Genomic DNA, 26,677 nt, shown 5'->3' on the forward strand with positions numbered 1-26,677 from the left:
AGACCATTTTATTATTAAAATACATCTTACTTCTTCTCTTCTCCTGCCATTTTTCTATTAATGGCTGTCATGGAAATTATCCTTTTTTTTTTTTTTGTAATGCCCTTCACACCAAATGATCCATTTCTGTGACTCCCTTCACACCTTCTGTCAAACTGTTTGTTCCTTCAAAGTCCTTCCTTGGTATCTGCCTGCTAATAGCCCTGAGGGATTACCAGATAGTTGTGGCTTTCCTTTTGATGACTTGACAATTTCTCTCTTTACAGATTGTGGTGCCAACTGTCACAAGCAATGCAGAGACCTGCTTGTGCTGGCATGCAGGAAATTTTCCAGAGGAACCTCAGTAGGCAGCAACCACGGGTCTCTGCCTAGCAGTCCATCTCTGCCTCCAGGTGGGGGCAGTTTTCCTCCTATTTTAAACCATTTCTGGAATCCTCTCTAATGGCCAGTGTCCTTGCCGCCATTTTTAATTTTTCCTTTGTATCAACACACAGAGCAGCACCTCTACTTTTCACTGCTCTATGGCATGTGTTCAGTCCTCAGATTACAACATCCTTTTCTCCAGTGATGGCCTTTGTGTCCCGTCTAAGGCTCACTATCCTCCTTACTGGCACCCCTCTCCCAGCTGAAAAGAAATGAAATTGTACTTCTCCTTTTTTGTCACTTAGGGGGAAGAAGACATAGGGCGCAATTCTAGCACTGCCTTACTCCCTGAGCATGGTGAGAGAATAAAATCTGTGCACACAGCATCAGAAACAGTTTCTGAGCAGCATAAAGATACTGATACCACTGCTGCATACAAGGGGTTACCTCCCCACCCTCCCCCAGGCTTGTTACCTTCTTGTAAAGACCTTGAAATAGAATACTTAAATGAAACAATTCCACCTTCTCTTTCAGTCCAAGATGAAGTATTTGAATTTCCCAGTGTTGCTGCAGAACACCAGGACCTTGATGGCAGAGCTATCACCCTCGTCACTGGCTCTTCACGAAAAATTTCCGTGCGGCTGCAGCGGGTGACCACCAGCCAAGCAACGCAGACAGAACCACTCTGGCATGAGCCAGGCTGGAACGATTCAGGTTCCCATACTTTCCCCAAAATGAAGTCGAAATTCCACGGAAAAGCTGGGAAGAACAAAGGCTTTGCAAAGTGGGAGAATGAAAAGCCCAGCATGCAGGCTGATGTAGAGCTAGAAGCTGAGGCCCCACAAGTTATACAGGATCACAACAGGATAGAAACCCTCCCAGAAAGACAAGAATCTGAGGTGAGTTCCAAAAGAAGCCAAGACAGTTTAAAATCTGCTCCAGTCTGAAGTCTCATAAGGTTATTTTATTCATTTCAGGATGCTTTTTCATTCAAATTTGTCATTGCTTCTTGCACAAGAGTTACTTTCAGAAGAATGTTAAATCATCCACAGATCCCTGTTTTCTACACTGCAGTACACATTTACTGTGATGCTGTAACTGGCATTTTGGGTTTTGGTGTCAGTATGGGCTTTTTAGCAGTTGGGTACTTCTCATTTTGAAAATTATTAAAATAACCTGGTGGATATCTGGCCACTTTCTGTGCTGTTGTACCCTTGCACTGCACAGTTCAGGGCTCTGTGTTAGACTCACAACAATTAGCATTCTGACAAATACAGGAGTCCAGGCTGGGGCAGGATATTGGTCTGTTACTGTCACCCATAAAGTTTATACTTCCAAAGCCTCATGCTTTTATTGACCATCTCTGCCAGCATGTAAATGCCTATTTTCTTCTGCTTACAGGATAGCTGATTGCTCACCCTGAGGCACAGAAAACTGAAGATGACAACTACAGCAAGTGTTGATGGACTGTCACAGACCACATCTGGCCATAACAACTGTACCCATACCTCATCCTTTTAAACCCAACCAGTGCCCTGTTTCCTTAGCTGAAAGGTGTTGTAAGGCACTATTTATTTTCTCACGAGTAAGCCATTTGGATGAACATTGCACAGACACAGCAGAACGGATCTCTGTGCTCAGTGTTTTCTTTTGTATGACTTCTGTGGAAACTTCCTCTACATGCCAGTGAGGATATATTTGGCCTTCTCTAAAGGCACTGCATCATTTTGGTATGTCTGCCAGCAACAACAATGGTGAGGACAGAAGCCAAGCATCTAAGTTTGTTCAATAACACTCCTTTCCCAAGGCTTGTAATGATCATTTAAGGAAAGAAGTAGGTATGTGTGTTGATTAAATCTCAAACAAAAATCTCTCACGAAGTCCTCTATACTGAAATTCTTTGCACAGATGGGGTTTTGAATTTTGGCTGTGTTTACATTGCTACGGTGAACGTATTGGTGTTCAGCACAGTGATACCAGTTCCCAGACTGGTGATCCTTCAAACAGGCAGCAGCTGGCTGAGACTGAAGGAATTCCAAGACACTATGTGTTTGTCTGGTTACAGCACAATGGAGAAGGGTCATCTTTGCCAGGACTGATTATGGTAACAGTAGCATGCAATAAACACTTCAGTTTATGTGCGTGTGTGTGTGTGTGTGCTGTGTATATATGTGGATGTGATACTTTTCTCTGGTTAGCAAGCTGTACACGTTAAGACTAAATGTTCTGAAGAGCAATCTCCAGCTTAGCAGTTTGCTAATGTAGGACATAGCACCTGAATCTACAATGGTCCAGATTGAAGTTGCATTTTGCAGAAGCTTTAAGTTATTGAAAGAGCACAGCCCTCATCTGAAAAAAGAGAGAAAAACAAAACACCACAAAACTCAAAGCTGAAAGACTGGCACACCTGTTAGTCTTTTTACCCCGTCTCCCCACTAAAACAGGGGCATGTGTGTGTAGCACACACTCTGACTTAAAGCCACCCAGTTATAAGATGTCCTACAAAATTCAAGTTATTGCACCCTTCAACATGTTATAAGCCTTCAAGATGAGAGTAATTTCATGGACTTCCCTACACAAAACTGACAGCTGCACTCCTCTGTGGTAATTTGACTGTAAACTGCACTGGGACTACATGGTGCCTGCCCAGGTTTGCATCTTGCATCCTGCAGGTTTATTTTCCAACACAGCCGGTAGCAATAGTAAATCTGTGGAGATAAAAAACATTTTAAAAAAAATAACATTCTCTTTATCGTTGTAAGCTCAAGAGAAATAAGCACTGCATGAGCAGAGGTTTCCAAACTAGGATGAGGGCCAGAAGCACACTTCACTCTTACTGCTGTGGGCAGAGAACAAGCATTAGCAAAAACACGGTCTTTATTTCCTGTGGTGGGTCAGGTGACGGGTCACAGCCGGCTGGCCGCACAGCTACCGTTACAGCACACGGCTTGCACACAATGAAAATGATGTGGTGGGGAATTTGAATAGAGAAATTTGGTTATGATCCAGGCTGTTGATGGATCTGTTGAGATAAGCCTCAACGCTTTATAAATGAAATGTTCATGAGCAACTTCATTCTTAACATCACATAGTTTTGACCAGCATCTAGTCTGTAGACCTCAGCTGATTTCTTGCAGGCTTTTAAAAGTTATTTGTAGCTCTTGACTTACTCATCTCATCAATAAACCTCTTGCAAGTCAGGTAGCTTCAGTCAGTTTTACACATACCTCAGCAGCAGTTGCAGATCAAGTATAGTCTGCAGGCTCACACAGATGATCCTGCTAAGCAAAATATTGCAGCCTCCAAGGAGAATCATAAAACCATTAAGGTTGGAAAAGACCTCTGTTGTCATCAAGTCCAACCTTTGACCAATCACCTTGTCAACTAAACCATGGCACTAAATGCCACAAACCAGTTGGTTCTTGAACACCTCCAAGGATGGTGACTCCACCACCTCCCTGGGCAGTCCATTCCAATGCTTAACCCTCCTATCCATGAAGAAATTTCTCCTGAAATTCTTCCTGAAATTGAGATGGAATAGGTGAAATTTCACCTGCTGCAGCTGGAAACCCTTTGCTTCAGGCATTTAAGGAAGGGGAACACAGAGTGCGTTGTTGGCAGTAAGCATTCATGGCCATTGAAAAACAAGAAAGATGCTGGGTAGAAATGCAGCTGCTTTTTTTCTCACACACACACCCCTCACTGCCCAAAAAGGAATAGATTTATAATAATTTATTAAAAAAGCATTCACCAGCTGTTTACAGAATGTGGATCTCCTAGTTCCACAACAAGGATCTGAGCAGGGAGAGCTGACAGGGCTTGAACAAACATTTGAAGAAGTCCCATGGGGAGGCCTGAATATACAGAATGTTAAAAATCTTTTTCTCTTCTTATTTCAAGTGGACATCTTTTTCTGAACAGGGGAAAGACTTTTCTTCACAAAAACAATTTTAGTTCCCCAATCTAGGCAAAGGAACAAAGAGTTTCTTGTTCACCCTAACTTAACAAAATGCAGAAAGCATCAGCCATCAGAGCTCCTGCCTGAGCTATGTGTCTTTGCTGGTCTTGGTGAAATCCTGCCTGCTAGAAGCACAGCAATTCCAGGAGAGTGTCCAGGAGAAAGTGCGTCATAATGACAAGAACGCTGGATTAATGAAGTAGCTAAAGTCAGATACGATCCCAAATGATGTTGGATACTTCCACCCCATCCGTTCTCTCCTGTCTCGGGATCTTTTAAAAAACATGGGGGGAGACTGAGGGATTGTTTAAAACACAAACTCCCCAAAACACCACACAGTGAAAAGGGAAGATTATGTCAAACCTTATTTACAGCTTGCTCTGCAAATGCCAAAGAATACAAGCAATAAGAGTAGGTGAAAAATGCAAGTGCTTGGATAGACCCTCTAAGAGATTATTTAGCTGTTTGAGCCAAACCCACTAGGACTTTCTGTGCTTGTGTAAAACCTCTGCAAAGCCTCATGTTGCACATAAGGGAGCTTCAGCTTTGCTTCCAACTTTATGGAGTAGCCCTGAGTGCTTCTCAAGGAGTCAGGGGGACATCTGGCTCCCTCAGAGTGAAATGCAAAGTCAGGTTTGAACTACAGCTCTCTCCTCTGCTCTAAATGTCCCCAGAGTCTCATCCTCCTCTGCCCCCCACCCCCAGTCTTACCCAGCTTTTAGGCTTTAAAAGAATAAACCCAGCTTTACAAAGAAACATCTTCCTAGGCAGAAGCTATCTTCTCAGAGGCACCTTCCTCAGGCAGGTGAAGTCTTGGGCAGGGGCAGGGAGAATATGCTTGCTGACCAGAACTAGTCTGAAGCATGGATTTTCCCCAGCTGGGAAAGGTGAGCCATTTTCTTTTCAGTACAGCAGATGAGCTGAGATGCAGAGCAAGTTTAGGGGCAGCCATTGCCTAAAATTTTACTTTTCAAAAATGAAACAGCCTGTCACCTCTGTGGACTGTTGCTCAAGGACTCCTCTATGAAGTCAAAATGAAAGCATGCCCTATGCAGCCCCCCAAGGTCTTCCTCATGGGAAGTCTGGAAGCCTTTGGCTGAGATAGCCTGAGCTGCCACAGGAGGATCCTTGCAGCCTTGGACACCAGTTCTGGAAGCTTTAGGCATCTGTATGGGAAATAGCTGCATATGAAAGATCCTGGACACAGGCTAGAAAAAAATTAATAAAACAAAACAAAAAAAAAAACAAACCACAAGAAACAACCAACCCAAAAAACCCCAAATCAAAACAAACCCCACCAAAACCAGAGAACAAATAACAAGACAGACAAAAAATAAATGCAGGAAGAAGCACACTAAGAGACCTCTTTCTCTATGTGACACCAAAAATGGAAGAGGATCCCAATGGACACCAAAAGGGGGGAGGTGGGGAAGGAAGGACTGAATGCAAATTTTGTGGACACAGTAGGCAGGAGAAACAAGGGTTTGTTTGTTTCATGACCATTATAGCTCAAAAAAAATCTGATCAAGGTTTGCTTCATTCAGCATCCACCTGCTAACTGATGAACGTCCATACAGCACAAGAAATAGCTCCAAGTACTTCTCAAGAGAGCCTTGACAAAAGAGGCAGCTCACCCAGGGTCATTGCAGAAATGGATGCAACTTTGGAAAAATGTGTTATTAGCACTGATCTGAACTGGATTTTCAAAAAAAGCATTACAGCCAACAGGCTAAACTCGTTGGAAAATCTGTGTGCTGAACTTTTAAAGTGCTGTTTACAGCTGCTGAAAATCTGGTCCTAGGAGACAGAAAAGCCATCAGCAAAAGGCTACTGCTGGGGCAGTATGAAATTTAGCCAAAAAGTCTGTTTTTTCCATGAACAGAGCTAATGCCGGAAAGTTTGAAGAGTCCTTATCACCTTCATCTCTGCTTCATGTGTGAAAACGAGTTACGACCTTCCACCTGCCCACAGCATAGGCAGACTCCCTCTTTCTTTGGTCTTACAATAGTGTTTTCCTACTTTTTGTACTTGTTTTTCTCTCCTCTGTTGTGGGAAAGACCCACGTGGACAAGAGGGGAAATTACTGGACAATAAAGGGGAAACAATGACACTGACAGCAGTCAGAGCTGTAAAAAGCACAAAGTAAACACAATGGAAAAATATTTTTTCCCTTCTACCCTTGTTTGTTAAGCCATTAGAGGTGCAACTTATTTTCGGCCAAAGAGGGGAGAAGGCAATGTTTACAGCTGGTAATAGCACTTGCTTTTTCAGATTGTGTCCCTTTGAAAAGTCTTAATCTGAAACAAGCAAGCACATGAGTACTTTGAGAGCCTACACAGGGGAAACACCCTGGTGTACTGCTCTTCAATCTCAACACTGCTGTGCCTCTAACCTAAGGGTTTGCTAGGAGGCTGATAAAGCAAACCTGGAGTTCAGCATGAGCTGGCTTGTTTGGGACTGCTAAATCACACTCAACACCTTGAAAATGCACTGATACATCTGTACCATTCCTGTTATCCAGGGAAATCAGAAGTTCCAAGAGAGCAGCATCACAAGCCTGATAGTCAACAACAGCTGGACTCTCTACTGCAGTCTAAATATGGCAGAACTAAGACTAAATCATGTGCAATAAACAGGTATTTGAGGGCTTTTGTTTGCATGTGTTCATTAACCTAACAGGGAGCTGAATTAACTTCTAGTACCGTACGAATTGACACAAGCCTTTTGGACACCCAAAAGTCATCAGATCCTAGTGAGAATCCTTATTCACTGCATTCTTCCCACTTCAGCAGTTTAATTTTCATTTCCTAGGTGCATAACCTGTTACAGGGAATACTCCTACACCACAGGACTTTTCAAGCTCCAACCACTTCTCGTAACTACCTACTGTCATGTATCTTGCTTCCCTTCTCCCCAGTCCTATCTTAGATACTTAACTGGTAAGCCTCTAGGTTCTAAGTGAGCCTGAGGTTGGTTGAGGCACTCGCCATTTTCTTCAATTCAGATGCAAATAAGAGTTTCATGGAAACACACAGCCAAAGCCTTAAAGTAGGCTACCTACCTGCTCTGGCTGAGAAGCCTAATCCATAGCTTGAGGAGCCCCTCTGGGGCCACCAGCCATCACGGTACATCACCATGGAACTGCACACTTCAGGATTTTGGCTGCTGAAGTAAGGGAATCTCATCAAGCAAGAGACTACCAGCCAACTAAAGAGAAAACTACTCAGGGAACAGCTGCAAGCCAAAAGGCTTTCTGGGGTGAATGATGCATGGTGCAAGCTCAGCTTGATCCACTTTCCCTTGCTGTGGTACTCCTTTACACACAGTAAGAAACAAACTTTATCTCTTCCTTAGACCTGCAAGGAAAACCCATCTGTGACTACAGTGCATATGGATCATGGTATTCCAAGTCACGTAGAAATGCACCCAATGCGGGAAGCAAGTGTGTCCCCCGCTCCACACAGTTGTTACTGCACAGTGACAATGCTTGAGAGACAGTGCTCCTAACAGAAGGAATGGAAGGGCAATGCAAGTGAAGCCTTTAGGAAACGAAAGCTGCTAGAGAAAAAAGGCAGAGGGGAAAAAACAGAACAAGATGCCTACAGCTTGTGGGAGAAGAGTGGCAAGAACAGGAAGGTCAAGAGGAAGAACACTGTTCCCCTTGCTTGCTTACTTAATTGCCTTCTTAAATCTGCTGGAGTTCTGCTTTTGATCACGATGCACAATGAAATCAAGCACGTGTATCCAATCCACCACAGTCTACTAACATCCACAAGCCATCCCTCCTCCCCCAGCTTCTCTTTAAGAGATTCCTCCCAGTGCAGCAGTGCAGGAATCATGTTTGGAAAACAGTAAATATCAGAGCATCATACAGAGAATAACAAAGCAGTGGCTGTTTGCTTTCATTTATCAAAGCTGCTCTCTCCACATATACAAAGATTGTTTTCTCTGGGGAACAAAGAAGTCACAGCACACTAGGAGGAAACAATAGAGTAAGGAAAAACAACAACAGCTGGCAAAAGCAAAGTGTTTTCTTTCCTGTTGGAAGAGTAAAGCCTCCTGTTTTTGCCTTCTGATTTTTTTTCAGCTTTCCCCCTCAAACAGCAATAAATTGGGACTTGGCATACCGTAAGTCCTGGAAGAGGGAGAAGAAGCAACATATTTCAATGAGAAAAAGCTATCTGGGAGGAGGAAGGGGAAGCTCCTACCCCACCCCAGCATCAATTCACCATGTCACAGTGTGCAAAGGTGAGACTATGAACTGCAGCAACAGCTATAGCCTTGCAGAGGAACTGGCAGCTCTAGCCCAGAAAGCAACCTCTAAAGGCTCTGATGTAACTCAAGTAAGGGCTCTCTGAAGAGCCTCCTGAGTTCCTTCTGGCTAGGAACAAGTTTACAGCACTCTAATGCACTGACAGAAAACACCAGCCTCTTTGCAGTGAGGAGTGTGAAGAAAAGCAGACGCTGTCAACTTGAAGATACTACACTCCCAGCAAAAGGCTCTTAAAACTTGTCAATCTCTTTACATTTGCTAATCCAGGACTGACCCCACTGTAGGAACCTTAATTCTTAAAAAAACCCCCACAAATTATTTTTGCATGAATACAGGTAGTCACCAGCTAATGCTCACGACACAGTATTACCCTCCCACAAGGGAGATACCTTCTCTGGAGAATGCTGCTGTAAGAAACCATCAATACACCTTCGTGAAGCAGCAACATTCTGTTTTAGAGATCAGTAATTTGAATGGTATTAGGCAGAGATAGATCTGTATCAGTGATCCTCAAAGATCTGGATTCAATACAGAAAGTTTTTCCCTCGTCAGGCTTGTTAAATTTGTCTGAAACACTAAAGGAGAAAAGCCATTAAGTCAGATTCCCAAGCGCCTTTCACAGGGACCTTTGCTTCCAAACCCATGAATCACTAGCAGCATCTAGTGGCCACAATAAATGAAACAGATTTTCAGGTCGACTGTGGAATGAAATACAGGGGAATCAGTTCTAACGAGGTTTATCAGCCTATTTACATGACTACCTCGAATTAGAGCAACACTGGCATTACAGAGATTCTCTCAGATACTCGTGCTATTACTGTAACCCAAGGAACTCCTCCTGCCTGCATCAATCTGGATTCAGCCCCAAGGACAAAACAAGTAGACTGCCATCAGCACAGCCTCCTACAGTGATCTGAGCACAGTAGCAGGAACCTACATTTCCACAAGGCTGGAGAGCATCAGGAAAGTACCCAGAAGCAGCATACCTAGTTCACATGGCATGCAGGAGCATAACCTGGGAGACAGGTACTCACACAGCCTAAGAATCACTTTACACAGGAAGAGAGTACTACGAGCTGCTGCATCAGGTCAGAGGGAGGAACAGAACAAAACTCAGAGCAACTGAAGGTCAGTTCTTCCCACCTCCTCCTGTTGTGACAGCTCCTCAAAGAGCAGAATGCATGGTACACCTGGGGCAATTACAAAATATAAAATAGATTAAAATATTAAAAAGATGAAGCAGACAGAAATCCCCATGGATTCCCAGCTACTTTAGCAACTGCTTTTTACTGTCAAGAAAAAGAAACAAAAGCGAACAGAACATACAGATACTTTTATTGCTCACCTTTTATACAACAGCACACCTTCAGCCATTTTCTTTCACAGCTTTTTGACAATGTTTATGTACACAAAAAACCCAGCAAGAAGCATTATGCGGCTTTCAGTAAAGAAAAAAAACCCAAACATTAGAACACCAAACTCAGCCAGGTTTTGTTTTCTGCAGCAATAATAAAAGGGCTTCCTCCAGGCAGGAACTAATATTCCCAGGCCGTAGTGCATTTCTTTAAAAAGACAACCCCCAAAACAAATTGCCCTAGATTTGCTGAGCCAGTGGTATTAACTTGCAAATAAAATAAATGTCAGTTTGTCATTTTTTCTAGCTGATTTCAAGTAAAAATTAGGTTTGGAGGAGGAGCAACTTGTTTTGGATGGATGCAGGTCAGTTTGAATTGCTACACCTAACTACAGGCCTACACACACTATCAGTTCACAATTTAGCTTAGTTTGAAATGATCTTTGCAGATTTTGGCGGCACTCAGTCTTCAGAGTTGAGCAGGTGGGAAAACGTTGTTTAGCAGGAGATAAGGCTACTGAACATGGCATCCACAGCAGAGCTCAAGATAACACAAATCCCATTTGTCAGAGGAGCTCCCTGTGCACACGCACGTGCTGTAACGTCATGGAGACTGAAACAAGAGGTCAGCAAGCCAAAAAGCAACACTCTGAACTGGTTTAGAACGTGTAACTCAACAATGGTTACGGGGGGGAGGAATGCAGAAGTTCTACTGTGTATTATAACAGACAAATTTGACAGGTCTTGGTATTTATCCAAATCAAAACAGAAGGCAAACACAGCAGGCACATTCAAAACAGAAATGTTTTGAGCAGAGGGAACCAGTCCAACATCAAAAAAGCATGGCTATTAGTTGATGTTTAGGGTGCAGGGTGTAGTGACAACACCTTTCATTCAGACAGGTTGGAGGTGCATGGGGAGGAGAGGTCTACACAAAGTTGTACTTTGCTCAATGCAAAACATCCCACCCAAAGAGATTCTACCTGCTGTGTACAAACCTGTACTAATTCAAAGCAGCATTTAAGTCAGGCCTCTGAAACCAGGTTTTTATTATGTGAGCTCTGCTGAAGTGTAAATTTTTAGCAGCCTCAGCTGGTGAAATGTCTTCCTTGTCCAAAGCCAGACTGATTATACTGATAACCTCCATGCTGGAAGTGCTGCTCAAACTGTCCTCCTTGATTAAAGTTCTGTCCACCTCTGCCCCCCCAGCCACCTCCTTGACCTCCACGGCCACCACGACCACCACGGCCACCCCTCCCTCCTCCACGTCCACCCCCTCGGTCACTGTGGGACCCACCATCTTGGTATCTGTTGTCTTGCTGGTAGCTACCGCCACCACCCCCCTGGTAGCCACTTACAGAATAAGATGATGACTGGTAGCCACCATAGCCACCTCCTTGGTAGCCACCACCACCACCATGGTAACCACCTGTTTGAAAACCTGCATCTCTGTAGTTGCTCTCCCTGTAGCTGCCATCCTGGTAGCCACCACTTCCGCCATCTGTCCAGCCTCCTTGAAGCTTGTTTCCTCTTCCTCCTCCTCTGCCGCCATGATCATAACTACCACGTCCTCCTCGTCCCCCTCTATCATGGCTTCCTTGTTCATGACCTCCTCGCCCTCCATATGATGAGTCATAGCCTCCTCTTCCTCCTCGGTCATGACCCCCATGGTCATAACCTCCCCGCCCTCCATAGGAAGAGTCGTAGCCACCTCTTCCTCCTCTGCCACCGCCTTGTTGTGAGCCACCCTCGGGTCTTTTCTGCCATGGTGGCATCTCAGGAGGTGGAGGTTCGATTTCATTGGGCCTTCCTCCTCTGTCAGGCACTCTGCCCATTAGCACCTGCAAAGGGAAAGGGAAAACTGCCATAGGAGTTGTGACACCTCACAGAGAAACCACATTTACTGAGACACACTACGGACAGCACCCACTCCAAGGTTTTTTACATCCAGAGGCAAATTTTGTCTGTTTGAATGTGACAGACCTCTGTCTCCAGTTAACAAAAATTAAACAGGGATTATTTAGTACTTGAAGCACTGCTAACAAGACAAGTCAGGAGACCTGTGCTTTTTGTTCAAACAGCAGGCACACCAGCATGGGCAGCACCAACACAGTCTTTCACTTAACTCTTTATCAGTCCAGAGTGCTAAACTCAAATAAGCACAAGTACAGTGCAACACAGTCTCTCTCCTAACTAGTGCTCTGAATTGCTGTAGAAGACATTGACTTGATAAATAAACGGAAAAAAATTCTATTTTTCAGTAAAGATACACAGAAACTTAACAACAGACAGGTGTGAGACAGCACTGATCAGAGTGGAGCAAGACTCTAGAAGCCTTCAACTATCTAAGGATGGTGCGATGTTAAAAATTTAGCAAGATAAAATAGGACAGGACATTTGTACTGCTTTAAGATTTAAAACAATATAACAAAGGAACTTCAACAGAAGTAGGCTACTTTGCTATTTCATGCTACTGCCTTGGAAAACATTTAATATTGATAATGGAGATAAGGTAACAGATTATGCATCAGCAGCAGAGCAATACTGCATTCCTACTAAAACATACATACATTCCGATGATATAATCAACTGGTCTTACCACTTAATTTCTTACACTCCAACAACACTAAAAAGGTGCAGAAATTATCTGGGGTGGATGGGCTGTGGTCAAATCAGCACACCACTATTCCCTCCTAAATCAATCAGAGCTTTACCTGAGGTGCAGTTGGCACCCAGAAGGTAGAAAAGCATGCACCTATCCCCACAGTTTTAAAGCACCAAGTATGCTGCTGTACATAGCTACTGAGCTGCAAATTCAGCATGTATACTTTTGTGAGCCTATTACTCTTGTGAAATCATAATTTTTGAAACAAGGCAAATTGTTTAGTGTAAGTCATGTTTCTACTGTGTCGTTATTGGAACCACACACTTGACTATAATCTATTTGTGTACCCAGGGCAATCTCATTTGTGGGATCCTTGCCTTGTGATCTTAGTACATTCTATTTACATAGACCAGAAATACAGTTACTATGTAGGTGTTATTTTAGACATGGTGACAGAATTAGGTAGCAGTAGTGTAATGACTACAGTAATTATGATAAGACAGAGCAGGCCTACTCCCACTGAAAGTAATCCAAGGTACTTCAGCAATTTTTTACTGCCCCAAAGAAGAGACACTGTGAACCTCAGTAGCTGAACTTGCACTATCCATAATGCACTAATGCATTATCTGGAATGTATAAACACCAAGTTTCTTATCCTGTATTTCCAAATTCCACTTACAATCCTGAAAAAAAGTAGGATTTGTTACTACATTCAAGTTACTTAAATATTCCTAAAAGAACAAAAGCCATTAGTCACCAAAGGTACCTTATTAATGGCACATGCAGTCTTCTCTCGGATGGACCCGCTGCTTGTTCTCATAATCTTTGACAGATCTTGCCGAGCCGCCAAGAGGTTTGCAATTGATATAGTGCACTTAGTAGATAAGAGGGCACGCTTTGGCTGGTAGACTTTAGCCAGTTTTTCTGTTTGACTCTGTTGGAGTAAAGAAAAATAAAACCCAGTCAGTTAAAGCAATGGGACACCTCAACAGAAGAATCAAATCAGCAATGAATAACAAGCCACTACTGCAAATAGAACAAAAAGTTAATATAAAATCAGTGAGAAGTACTTTATAACTAAGGATTACTTCAACAAAACTAGCATTTGTCACATTCATTTCTTAAGTAAATAGGAAACACAATTCTGACTGAACTGCCAAGACACCAATGAGCTGACAATTTTAACAATGTATATATATGCAGACTGTATTACTTCCAGGCAGTCAAACACGTAATAGAAGTGTGTCATATAGTTATGTGAATTTCTGCTAGTGTCCAGAAGACACTGAAAGCTAAACACATTTGTGTTTAGGCTCCAGGCCTCCTTCTGTGCTTTCACCCTGACCCGCACCCATTCCAGTTAGGCCAGAATCACCCCATCTCCAACACTTCTCAGCAGAAAAAGGTCCTGTTAACTCTTTCCTCTTCATTCCAGTCAGCTTCTTCACAAAGACAAGGCATCAAGAGCGACTGGCAGAACTAGAAATGAGATCCTACACTCAACTTCACCTTGCATGCAATGTCTCTTCCTCTACTAACCATTCTGGCTTTTTTGAACACCTCCAAAATTTTCCAGCTGAGACACATGAGGAATCTGTGCTACCAGACAGGAGTTACCACACAACTTACATCTCTCTTCAGTTATCAACAGAGTATAGTGTGCGATGCAGTTGGGATAAACCAGATTGCTATCTGAATGCAGATGAAGGCAGTGAGGATAGGCAAACCAGGTTTTCCAACATATCTTAACAGCACAAAAACTTAGGAGCACATTTTAAAATCCTAAAATCTTATTTTCCATCAAAAGGCAGAAAACTAGAATATGACACTGGCTAAAGGTAGGAGAAGCAAATGTATTCACCAGAGTACTAGTGTGTTTTTCCCTGGTAAGTCTGACTGAGCTCTGAACACAATGTTTTGGTGCTATGATACTGTTATAGGTGAAACTTGAAATTTTAACTTTAAAAAATCCCTATTAATAGACTGCAAGGTTTTTTTTCCCCCTGGCATTTCCACTACCTGGAGAAATGGCTATTTAGTCATACTACTGTATTCTGATACTTTTCAAATAAAAAATAAAATTACCATCTAGCTAAAAGTTACTGTCAAAACAAACTGGAATACTACAGCAACATTCTCCAATTTTGTATTGTTATGCTTCTAAAAAAAATTGCATTTTAATAGATATAAATGCATATATACAACTTGTGGGTTTTGTGAAAATATTTTGTGTAGCTAGTCAAGTTCAAAAATATCTGAGAATTCCTAGGAAAAAAAACAAAAACACATGGATAAAGATGGCAAAGCTGTAACACAATTAGAAATCTCTGCTTTTTAAACATAATTCACATTTTTGCTCATTTTTATTTACTATTAAAATATTTAAACAGTCAGCTAGCTCTTCAGTCATCTGCTAAAAAGCCTGAAGAATACAAGGTTTAAGAGAGAGTACACCAGTAGAAGTCCTACTCAGATGATGAAACAGAAAATGGGACAGGTCACAGTTTATTATTAAAGTACAGTTGCTTTTTGAAAAACACATTTATTAAAAAAACCCACTTGATTCTATGTGCCACAGTTTAGCACTAATAACTCAAACACTGTCAGCAGCATTCTTAAACACCATGTTAGCAGATCCAGTTTAGTCCTAGAAACTAAATTACATTTACTTTTTAAATCTTGTAATTTCCTTCTGAGACATAGGAAATAGGGAAACCATGTAATTATTTCTAAAAGCAGATTATGCATCACATACTCAAAGGAGAACAGATCTCATGCCACAGCCACTTGCACAGTTCAAAGACAAAAGAAGCACATAAAGTACTACCCTGTCTATGAGGTAAGAACAAGTAGTGCCTTAGCAGCTTTTCTCATGTGCATCTGGGAAGCTGTGCTTGCACACACACTTTGAGTTAAGGAAATCTGACTGCTGTGGACAGCACAAAGTAAGATACCGGATGGTCAACAGGAAGATGTTTTTCTACCATCACACGAGACACAGCACCTAATGGTTCACATTATGGTACTCTGAACATGGTTGGATCAGTAATCTCTATTTTTTCTAGTGGCTTTGGTGTGTAGTTACACATGGTCTGTCTTCTCATTTTACAAACTGATTAAAAACCCAACAAATCAGTTTTAAGGAAAATATTTTTAATCCTCTTACACTGTCATAAACTTCTTCAGATACTCAAAACAAAACCAGACAACTCCTGTGATTATTTCTGACTCATGAAGGACAAAACAATGATGCAGTTTTGCAGAGATACTTATTATAAAGGGTTACCATTAACCACTACTTCACAGCAAGTTATTTGTACCTTAGCTCTATCTGACCAGCCAAAGGATTGCACAGTAACATCCAAACGTTTGACTAACAGTTTTCTTCGGACTTCGTATTCATTGACTATGGCTTGATTAATTGCTTCAATTTTTTCCTGAAACAAAAATTTGCAAACATTATTTATAGATCATAGAACATTTCTACTTAATCAACTATGTGGACGGAAGAGAGTATGACACACAGAGATACTATGCAGAGCTTAAGATTGCTTAAGATTATCTACCTTGTCAAATGGACTCACAGCCAAGCTGTGCCTGCAGATGTTATCTTCCCGAAGCTCATGTTCAGCCTTCTACCATTTCTAACAGCACAAAAACTGCACACACTGCTTTCTCAACGTCCACCAGGACAGAGAAGCAAAGGTGACAATATACTACAGGCAACAAGCTGAAGCAAGGGCATATGTAAGTCCTAGGAAACAGGACAGGACATCCTTGCCTTCTTAAAAAGTAGTAAGCTTAAGGACAAAGAGCAAAGATAAAGGACTAAAAGTAAGTACAGTACTATAAGAGGATCTTGATTAAAGTACAATCTGCATATAGGAAAAACAACAAAGTGCCCTAAAGGAAAAAGTCACCATGAGAAACACACCTGGTAGCAGAAAGTGGTTTATTTAGAGCAGCAGGTGAGATACGCACCATTAGGGAAATAATTTATGTATCGACAGAGGCCTGGCTGGAGGGGGGGCAGTGGGGCCCACTTTAGTCTCAACAGTACAAACAGTGAAGGAAGCAGACTACTGGGAGAAGATGTGCTTCAGCCTTAAGCAAGAGAGACCTGAAGTCTTGCAGCAGCAGCCATAGCTTTGTGCTTGGTGCAGCAGAAGTGATTAACCCAGGCACCATCCTCCTAGAACAGCAGGTGACAAATCCCGGCTGGAGAAGATCCCGGCTCTGCAGCCTGGGTGTACAACATTTCTCCCAGCTCCTACCTGCATACTCACTGCCTCTTGGAGAGGCTGGGAAGGAAGCAGACTACTCCAAATGAGAGAAAGAGGAGGGCATTATGAAAAGGCCCATAGCTTAGCTAAAAAAAAGCCCCAGGAGCAGACATGACACCATCTCAGCTGGGCTAGATCACACAGACAGTGCTGGCAAAGGCCAGGAGAGGAAGGTTTAAGCTACTGCACAAGCATGCTGGTCAATACCACCACTGTAGATCTCTTATTTTAGAAAAGTTTAACCTGCACCTGGACCCAGAGATTCATGAGTCTAAGATCTTATCAGTTGCTGCACATTTTTTGCACCAACATATACATTATACTGCAAGAAATTATCATCTTGTCCTCAGAAAGAAGAATCATTTTGCAACACACAGAATCAAGATCAATACTTTATATACTTGAAAAAGGCAAACGGGCTCTAATACCTGCAACTACTCACCCAGTGAGCTGGTCCCAGTTGCTTCTTCAGTAAAGGTTTTCCAACATGATTAGGTGGAACCTTTGCTAGAGTCTCCTTCAGCTGTTAGGAGACACAAAATTATAAGCTTTGGCTAACAAAATTAGCTTTTCAAGATTCAAGTTAAAGGAGAGGACTGTTGGATAGTCAGAGGTATGACAGAGCAACCTCCAATATCAAGTTATTTTCTCTGGAACAGAGAACCATGCACACTTCTTTTGGAAGGCAACTGTTTTTAGATTTCTGGTAGTCTCAGCTATAATTACTTAGAAATTAAGAGAAGGAACTACAGACTAGATCCACAGTTAAAACAAAGATACCATGAGGTGCAGCTCCTCTTGAAGCCAGAGGGATTATTCTACACATCATCTCTTTCATTCAGAAAAAAACCCACATTTGTATCAAAAAGCTTATATTAAGACCACGTGAAATATAACATGACCCAAAGAAGGACCCCTCTTTACAATCAAAAGGAGAAAAATCTTTAATATGAAATTTTAAATCTAACTTGCATTTTAGGAGTTTGGGCACAACTTATTTCAAAAAAATCACAACAGCCCAGAGAACACACACATGTAAGGAATACAAATAAATGGAATCACACAAATTGATGAAGTCTTAGGGAAAAGGTGTTAAGTTTTACTTTAGTTACACCACCTTTTAATTGAAACATTTTTAAAACACTAAAAAAATAAAAACATCATCCCATACAAATTTGTTTAGGTGTATTTCTTGAAAAACATTTCTCTTTAACATTCTTCCTGAGGCCTAAACTCAGCATTTTCTATGTCTCCTGCAGCAAGGGATGGCATTAAAACCTAGAGCAGTCACCCTGAAAGGCAATGATAGCAGTAGTCCCTGACCTCATGCCTTGGCATGGAAAAAGCATTTAAAATAATTTTCAAAATTCTCTTTGCATATGCAGTAAAACACATTAACTCTCCTTCACAATTCAAACACTGGAGTTTCACAAGAGACAAATGTCGCCCAGGTAGCAGAACTATTCTCCATCAAAACAGTAACATCATAAGTATTCCAACTTTTCTTCCTTTGGATCTTACTTTTTTTTCAATTCCACTGAAGAACTGGAACATCGTTATGTTGGCGGGAGGCTTGGACATGCCTAAAGCAATACATATGCCTTTCAGCTCCTGAAAGACTTCACTGCCACCTCCTTCCTGGGCTTTTTTAGGAGGGGCATTCACACACAGCATTCTGGCAGCTTCCAGTTCTGAGATGAGGTATGCTGGGGTAAGAAAAATTAGATTTGACCATCAGATCCAGCAGAGTTAAGTTATTTTAGAGCCAGTGAAAACTCAAGTGCTTACAAACAACAGCTGTGCAAATGGACTGTTTTAGATAGAGTGAGGGATAGAAATTTTGTATCCACAGAACACTTGTATTTATAATAATTACAGAGTTCAGTGCTAGAAACACAACAAACAGAGGACAGGTTTAGTACAACCAATCAAAGCCTGGAAAAAATCCTCATGATTCCAGCAGGTATTAATCCCAGAGTTCAACAGAGCACAGCTCTTTTCCTTCATGCTTCACCCAGCAAAGACAGGAAACTAGGAACATGGAAACAAGCAGGATGAGGGACTGGGATGTGCATTAAGGGTAGTCAAGCAAGCACTTCTTGAGGCTCTAGGAAAAAAGCAAGGAAACGAGTAAAGAGAAGTGAAATGTTGGGTGAATCTCCTCTACTTTCCCATGCAAAATGCAGAGTGGAAAAATAATCCCACTTAGAAGTACTATTGAGAATTCATGTTTACAATAACTTCGGAAAGGAAGGCTGTAACTGATGAAATAGAAGCTAGAATGGCTGAAGTTCTCTTCAATATCAGAACTGTAAGAGCCTACCACTACATTGTAAGTCCTTTATCAAACAGAGAAAAATCAAAATCACAATTTCTGAACACAGTATATGCCCAGAATTTCAGCATCAGGTGTCATTTACAGTGATACAAATTTATAATGATACAAAGAGCCTCTGTTGGCAGGTGTCACAACTTTAAGGTTTGACTTTTAAAAAATGCACAGGTTTAGCAATACTCTTCTCATTAGTCATACTGAGTGACCATAGCAATAATGTACATAAACATTTCTAAAAATAAGAAAAATTGATACTGCAGACACACTTGTGAGCAGAGAAGTAGACCCATGGCTGTACAAAAGAAGCTTATTATTCATAAAATTGGGCAGATAAAAAGATTAATAAAAGACAGCATTTTAATGATCTCTAGAATTTCTTCTAGATCTCTAGAATGTCTTCTGCTAAAGATACAGAACACCTTATAAATAAGAAAGTTCTTAGAATATGTAAAGCAGTGATGCATCCTCTCTCAGTTCTTTCAGCAATACTTTATACAGGGTTTTCTTACACTGAACTTCCAATTATTTACACTCTTTTCAGGCCTACTGGAAAAGAAACTACCAGAATAATTTTGTTTTAAAAACTTAGAGATCCCATTTAAGCTACCTTCAACCTCCTCTGATAATGACAAAAATTTTTAAGTCTGTCACTAAGACAAATGTTCTTCAGATAGTGATTCTTTTTTGCAGACCTCTTCTGAACCAGCCTGCAACTCTTGTACTTGTTGTTTTTGCAGATGCCAGTACCTAACATTGTATTCTAGTGATGCTGCACGCTCAGGGCAATCAATCCTAACTACTTAGGTTTATTTGGTGCATTCCTCTCCCAGCAATACTGCTACATCTTCCAAATGACATAAACTGTGCTGCATTTCATTAAAGTGTAAAATACCCTGGCATTTCATTACAGAGGTTTATCCTGTTTCTCCCAAAAAAATCCTAGTTTTACGGCTCACAACAGGATACCTAATAAGTTCACTTGATGCAGCTTAAGAAAGCTATGCAACTATCGTGGTGCACAAAAAAGGAGTTTGGCACTATTGCAATTTCACATTTGACAGTAAACACAGTATTCCTGCCAGATGGGATACCAAAGTTCAGCTCCTGAACACGGCCTTATATTACCAAAACGTACATCCCAAAGGACCTCTGGGATAAACTGTGTGTCACAGACAAGCCAAATTTATTGAATGGCTTGGCTGAGAGAAAATAAGCTGAACAGGAGATTGGTTGAGCTACAAATTATTTTAAATGCAACGACTACCTCACTTCATCTTACATTTTTGAACATACTACAAAAAATATTCAGATTAAGTCTTCTCATCTTTCTCCTACTGTTGAAATACAGGAACCTACTCTGTAATTAACTTTTGTATCTCAGATGAAGGCAGAACTAAATTTCTTTTTGAAAAGTTAAAGAATCAGCAGCAACTGAGGAAGCAAATAAAACATTAACTCACATTTAATTTGAGATCAGATTAAAACTAGTACTGCAATTTCTAACTCCGAGACTTGTATTTTTTTATTTTAATGTGAGTCAATATCACACACTTTTTACAAATTCAAGTACTATTTCTTCTCCTCTGACATTTCATAAGCAGAAATAAAACCAATTTAGCTGTAGAGATTTGATGGGCAGAAAAGACATCACCATTGCTAACATTAATTTCCCTTCAGTCAGCAGAAGGCAACAGCTATTTGCTAAGGATGATGATCAAAAGAACTGGAAGTTGGGATAAAACATGCTCTCTTTCATAACAATTCCGACTGTTGTCAGTGTAGGAAAATGCAAGTTTTGTGGCACCTTGCAAGTCATCACACTGGGAGGGGGCTCCAAAACTATGATGCATCTGATGTTAGTGATCATTTTTACAACCATGCTAAGTAGAGTTCAGTAGCTAAATTCTGGCAGAATTCTTCAAATAATTCCCTTTTTGTTGTGCCTTTTCAGAAGTAATAGGACAGGCTTTTTGCTCGTGAATGCAAAAAAGGTTAATACTCATAATATCTTCCGTCATATACTGGCTACACATTGACTGGTAAACCCAGAAGTGTCATACTCTGACACTGTAAATTACAGAAAAAATAATGCGTATTTTTAGGTAACTACACTGTGGTACATTGTGCTAGACAAACCAGTATCTCATTAAGTGGAAGAAACAATACTATGAATCTTGCAGAAAACCAGATTTGCTTGCAAGCACCCTTTTAACTTACTAAGCAGCAAGAGACAGTTCTTTTGATTATGAAGGCGTTTTGTCACATCTCCTGATGTTAATGACGCATATGGACAGTTCATTTCAGACAGCAACCCACTCATTTCAAGCTGAAATTCTTCTGCTTCATTTGGACCTTAGAAAAAAAAGAATAATCATTCATTCACTGCTAATATATATGGGGCTATGATTAGAATGAATTAGTTATTTAAAAAAATACATCTTTTGCTTGAGTTGCTATTTAATACTAAGACCTGTTTTTAATGGAGGCCAAGTGCATTTCTTGGGTTCCTCAAAGACACAGCATAACTTATTTGGAACCATGATATGCTTCACTAATGTAAAATTTTGTTTCACTGATAGCTTTTCCAAGCTACAACAGACAGGCACTGGCAACTTCTATAATGAAAGGGGACATTAAAAACATCACAAATTTTACAGGTGTATTTTAAATATCAATTATCTCTTCCCATTACAAATGTCTCAGATAGTTATGACAAAGTCATGAATAATAAACATGGCTTATGAATGCTCTTTTTTTTTTCTATTTCTTCTCCCTGTAAGCTCACATTTGTCAACTGATTTTATTTCATATCAATATCCTTTAAAAATAATTAAGTCATGTAAACAAAACCTTTGACTGTTATTTCTGTCAAAAATTACTGAAACTAATCAGAATTTTTTAGGTAAAAAAAAACAGTGATGAGAAGCAACTATTTATCATCTTTTGGAAAGAGACTTCATCCCCAAATGTCTGTTATTCCCAAACTCAAGACATAGAAAATGAAGGTAGGACTTGAAGGTACTCCAGCTAGCATGTTTCTATCACTGTGTTTAAAGAACTTGAAATTGGTGTTTGAAAACTTCTGGATTGTATTTTTACACAAAGCATAGAATAGGAACCTTATACTACTAGAAGGGGTGAGATACTGTATTGCTACAGAGAAAGAATGTGAAATACACTCAAAGAAGAAAGAATGAACATGTCAAAAACAGAGAGAAAGGAAGCAACAGATGTTGAGGTAAAAGGCAACAACCTTTGGCCACTGAGTAAATACAAAGCTCAGCTCATAAAGACATTATGAGTTAATATATTAGATATTCAGCAATATGGGTTATTATACCAATTTAACAATTTAATCTGTAGAATGTCATGACTAGCTGACCAAAACCAACTTTTTTTTTTGAAAGCTAAGGTTTGCTTCCTCCACCAAAATGAAAAACAAACAATCATTTTCAGGCTCCTTCTCAGAGTGTTTCATGAAGAGGGAAAAATTCATAGAAAGCACAGAGTTAAGGTAACCAACACTAAAAACAAAATATGGTTACCGTAGCCAGAAGAATGTTACCCTGAATAGTAGTACTACTGACATCAAAATTACAAAAGGAAGCATTTAAATAAAATATTCTCACAATCTAATAAAAACTCCACTAGCATTAATGTTTCCCTAAATCCACCTAAGAACGTTAAAAAACAATATGGCTGAAAAATTGAAAGAAAAAGCTAATTTCAGAAGAAAGACAGTTTGATCGCCACTATTATTTCAACCTATACTGGCTGTTCATTAGGCAAGCTTGAGGTGGAACATACCCAAAATCTGGCAGTGTGCAGACAACACTCCCTGGTACAACAGATATCGTCAGCCCTAATCTTTGTGGCATGCAAGAACACCCTTTAAGTGCATGTTTGTGCTGGAGTTATGACTACTTACTGTTGGTTGCCTGCACATTTTCCTCTAGTTTACAGAAGAGCCGTAACTCAGACACCAACCAAGCACAGAGTTTGGTGAATTCAGGGGAGCTGGCTCCATGAGAGACTGCCTGAGCCAGCGCTCCGTCGTCTAACAACGGGCCTTTGTAACTGCGAAGTAAAACAAAATTAATATTCATATTTGCTGTGACTAATGTCCTTTGATAGATTTATTTTATCCTCTAAACATATTGAGAGCTACAACCACAACACATCTGCAGTGCTGATCTCCAGGAGCGGTGATTCCTGGACTGAACTGTAGCAAGAAGCACACTGAAAACATCTGAGTAACCTCAGCATTTCTGTGCACATTAATTTACCATCCAAGAGACTGTCACAAAATATCACCATCAAAGGTTTCCTCCTCCAGAATCTTACCATGTACAGTGGCAACTTCTCTGCCTCCATCTCTTGAAGATGTTACTGACAACGGATCTATCCAGGGCAACTGCAGTCTCAGAGAATCCTTCCTGAGCTCTACATACTGCTTTACAGTTGAATAATTACTGCTGAACAAGTGCATCTTTTCTGTCATTTCCTATCACATATAAAAGGGTTGCCATACAAAACAAAGCCTTTGATAGAAATATTACAAAAGTGATCTGCATGACAATATCCTCTCCTGAAAACCCAACCTCCCTAAATAAGCACAAGAAAAATCAATGGAATTAGTTCTTTGCATAAGCAAAATAAGCCAAATATCAGACCTAGTGTAAGAAAGCATGAGTTTACAATCAGATCTTAGAAAACATAGTTTTCAGGACATCTGTTTACTGATAATCTCTCAGGGGGGAGACTGAAGAATAGGGAGAAGGCTGCCTTATTAACCAGGTACAAACACAAGTTAGAGTTCACCCAAGTATTTTAGAAAAAAAATGTACAATATTTTGGTATACTGTCCCCAAAAGAGAACATCCAAGAGTGCATATAACCAACTGAAATCTCTTGGAAACTTCCAGGTAAAGTCACCCACTACATCACAACAATCCAATGAGTTCAGGCAAACATCAGGAATAAAAAAAAAAAATCTCAAATTGAAATGTAATTCTCTTCACTCTGCTCCTGTGCTTAGTATCACATACAAAGGATTTGGCCTTTACTGTAGTGGCCTGTTACTTCAGCCAAGTAAAATGAAGAAGCCACACTCAAAAATAACTTTTACCTCACAGAGCAGCTTGATTTGTGACAGAGTTAATCTACTGGCAGCTGGTGGGAGGCTGTAATCTCATGCATTACAACCCTACTCCATGACCACAGTAGGCTGGACACTTCAAGAGGCTAATTAGAGCAAGTTTAAGTCCCATCCCACAGACGTTTCAGACATACACATGTAGGTCTGGGAACATCTGGGACTCAGAATAGAAGCATCCAGTTATAGATTAAAGTAGAAAGGAAGCAGTGGCAAGCCTTTTGCTTTGGCAGGATCAGGATTTAAGGCCCTGGTCACATTTTCTAGAGGCACCTTTTCTAGATTTTTTCTTTAACAGAGGTAACATCTTGAGTGTGTTATTTCTGATAACTATGACTTCACCTACACATCGATCTGGCCAATAATCCAACTTGCAGATTCCTTGCAAGCAGCTTTTTCCTTCTGTTTCTGCCAATGGCACATGTTCTAGAGCTACACACTCTTTTGGTAACATTGTGCTATCCTGTCTGTTTGCTTTCTCAACAGTTCAGCAAACTGATTTACAAGACAAGAGGCCACCATCTGAACACCTTAAGCACAATTACAAAAAAGAAACAGCTCTTTAACATGCAATGCTATTAAAAAAAAAAAAAAAAAAACAACAAGCAATATATTAGAAATGGCTTCGTATCTGGTGAGAAAAAGTAAGTTGAACCATGAAGACCGTGCAGCTTTTGCCAAAACCTCAAACACCCCAGTCTTTTCAGACACCAAGAAACAGAAGTCCTTTAGACACATGCGGTAGTTTTCCCAGTTACCAATACTGCTGAGGTCTCATGTCTTTCATCCTCCAAATTTTCTTTTCAACCACTTGTCAATTTTGCTTCACGTGACTTATTTGTTCATCTACTTTCACTGTTTGCTTCATTTCTTTATGTCAAAAATCCACAACACTTTCTGTCTCTAATTGCACAAATCAGGAGCACAAATCCACTAGTACCCTTTTAAACATATGACAGAAAAAAGAAGCCAATCACAGTATTTTCATTGTGGCACAGTGGCCATTTCACATTTCAGTCGGAGAAATACCTGCCAAAACAGAAGCCTATTTGTCAAGCTTTGCAACTATCATCATTAACTTAGCCTGGAAATATAATCTTTGTTGGAGCATAATGACTCTAGCCATAAAGTGATTTATGGGAATGGGGCCAATGTGAGTAAATACAGCTGTTTGCATAGAACCAGCAGAAATTATAGCTGCCTGTCCTCTGAACTCCCAATAGTTTACAGCTATGGGAGCTTACAGCAGGACGTGCTCTCCATGCTCTCCCTTTCATAATTATGGAACCTTTACCTGTTACTCTGACAAAGTAACAGGTTTAAACAGCAAAAGTTTCCTGTGCTTTTCCTATTACACTTTAAAAAATGTAAAGAGAACAAACACTCACTAATTTGCGATTCTTTTTACTATTTTTCCCCCCACTAAATATGAAGCCTGAAAGTTTTCTTCCTGTCTGACTCATCTTTAAAGGTCTCTTTATCCCTTCCCACCCTCAGCTAGGACCGCTAGGCAGAACAGAGCAGCAACCGACGCGATGGCACCCAAGAATCAAAGAGATCAGAGAAGTGCAACGCTCGCCAAGGCCGTGCAGCTAAAAACCTGCCCGTCTGGCTTGGGGCATCATCACCAGCCCCGCTCTGGGGGCAGCTCTGACAAAAAGGAACCATTCCAGGCGCTGCCGTGCGCTGTGGCCCTCAGGAGCGACAGCGGCGCTGTGTCCCCTGCCGGGGCCGCCCTCTGCTCCCGGCCCACACCGGGAGCGCCCCGCACCCCCACCCCCGGACACGTACCCCAGGTCCTCCAGCGACTCCAGCACGTCGTTCTCCAGGAGCTCGAACTCCATCCTGCGGCGGGGCACGGGGGGCAGACCTGCGCGACAGCGGGACTCAGCGGCACCAGTACTCGAACCCCCACCGCCCGCCATTCCCCCCCTTCTCCAGCCCACCCCGGCCCCGTGGGGAAGGCTCAACTCTCAACCCCCGCCCTGCGGTGAGGGAGAGCCCCCGAGGCCGCAGCCCCTCTCCCCATGCTCGCCCTCTTCCCGAGCCCCCGCGGCCCCACGCACAGCGTTCGCAGCTGCGCCGCCGACTGCCGGGTTGGCATCTCAGGGCGGGGAGCGCGGCTCCGAGGCCCCCGGCCTCACTCTTCACCCGGCTTTTCTAGGGCCGCCCAACCCCATGCCTGACCGGCGCCGCCTCCGTCCGCGGCGGTCTCCGCCTATCCGCCGAGCGGAGCAGCATTGCTAAACAGGGACGCGGGTCCGAGCCCGGAAAACGGGTTGTTTTTGTGGGAGAGAAGCCCGGGACGAGCCAAAGATCTCACTTTTCTGTTCAGGCGCCAGCACCGGCAG

General features: G+C 41.5%; 2 protein-coding genes across 2 annotated transcripts in view; one reads left to right on the forward strand and one right to left on the reverse strand.

The window, feature by feature from the left end:
• Positions 1-1,985, forward strand: part of RASGRP3 (RAS guanyl releasing protein 3) — a gene marked incomplete at its 5' end in the record, with an annotated part of 28,198 nt that extends 26,213 nt beyond the window's left edge. The window contains 3 exons of the mRNA XM_082302428.1: positions 267-392; positions 898-1,262; positions 1,765-1,985. Coding sequence (XP_082158554.1) covers positions 267-392; positions 898-1,262; positions 1,765-1,773 — 500 coding nt within the window. The 3' untranslated portion in view covers positions 1,774-1,985. The remainder of the gene's footprint in view (positions 1-266; positions 393-897; positions 1,263-1,764) is intronic.
• A 7,927-nt stretch (positions 1,986-9,912) lies between these two features.
• On the reverse strand, positions 9,913-26,435 carry FAM98A (family with sequence similarity 98 member A). Its single transcript, XM_082276877.1, has 9 exons — positions 26,393-26,435; positions 26,118-26,196; positions 23,100-23,248; positions 21,389-21,523; positions 18,358-18,542; positions 17,279-17,359; positions 15,874-15,990; positions 13,320-13,487; positions 9,913-11,789 (listed from the first exon to the last, which is right to left on the reverse strand). The coding sequence occupies exons 2-9, from the start codon at positions 26,168-26,170 to the stop codon at positions 11,037-11,039; spliced, it is 1,641 nt and encodes a 546-aa protein (XP_082133003.1). The 5' UTR covers positions 26,171-26,196; positions 26,393-26,435; the 3' UTR covers positions 9,913-11,036.
• Between the last annotated feature and the right edge of the window lie 242 nt (positions 26,436-26,677).

This window comes from Coloeus monedula, assembly GCF_965178545.1.
Source record: "Coloeus monedula genome assembly, chromosome: 2".
Lineage (NCBI taxonomy): Eukaryota > Metazoa > Chordata > Aves > Passeriformes > Corvidae > Coloeus > Coloeus monedula.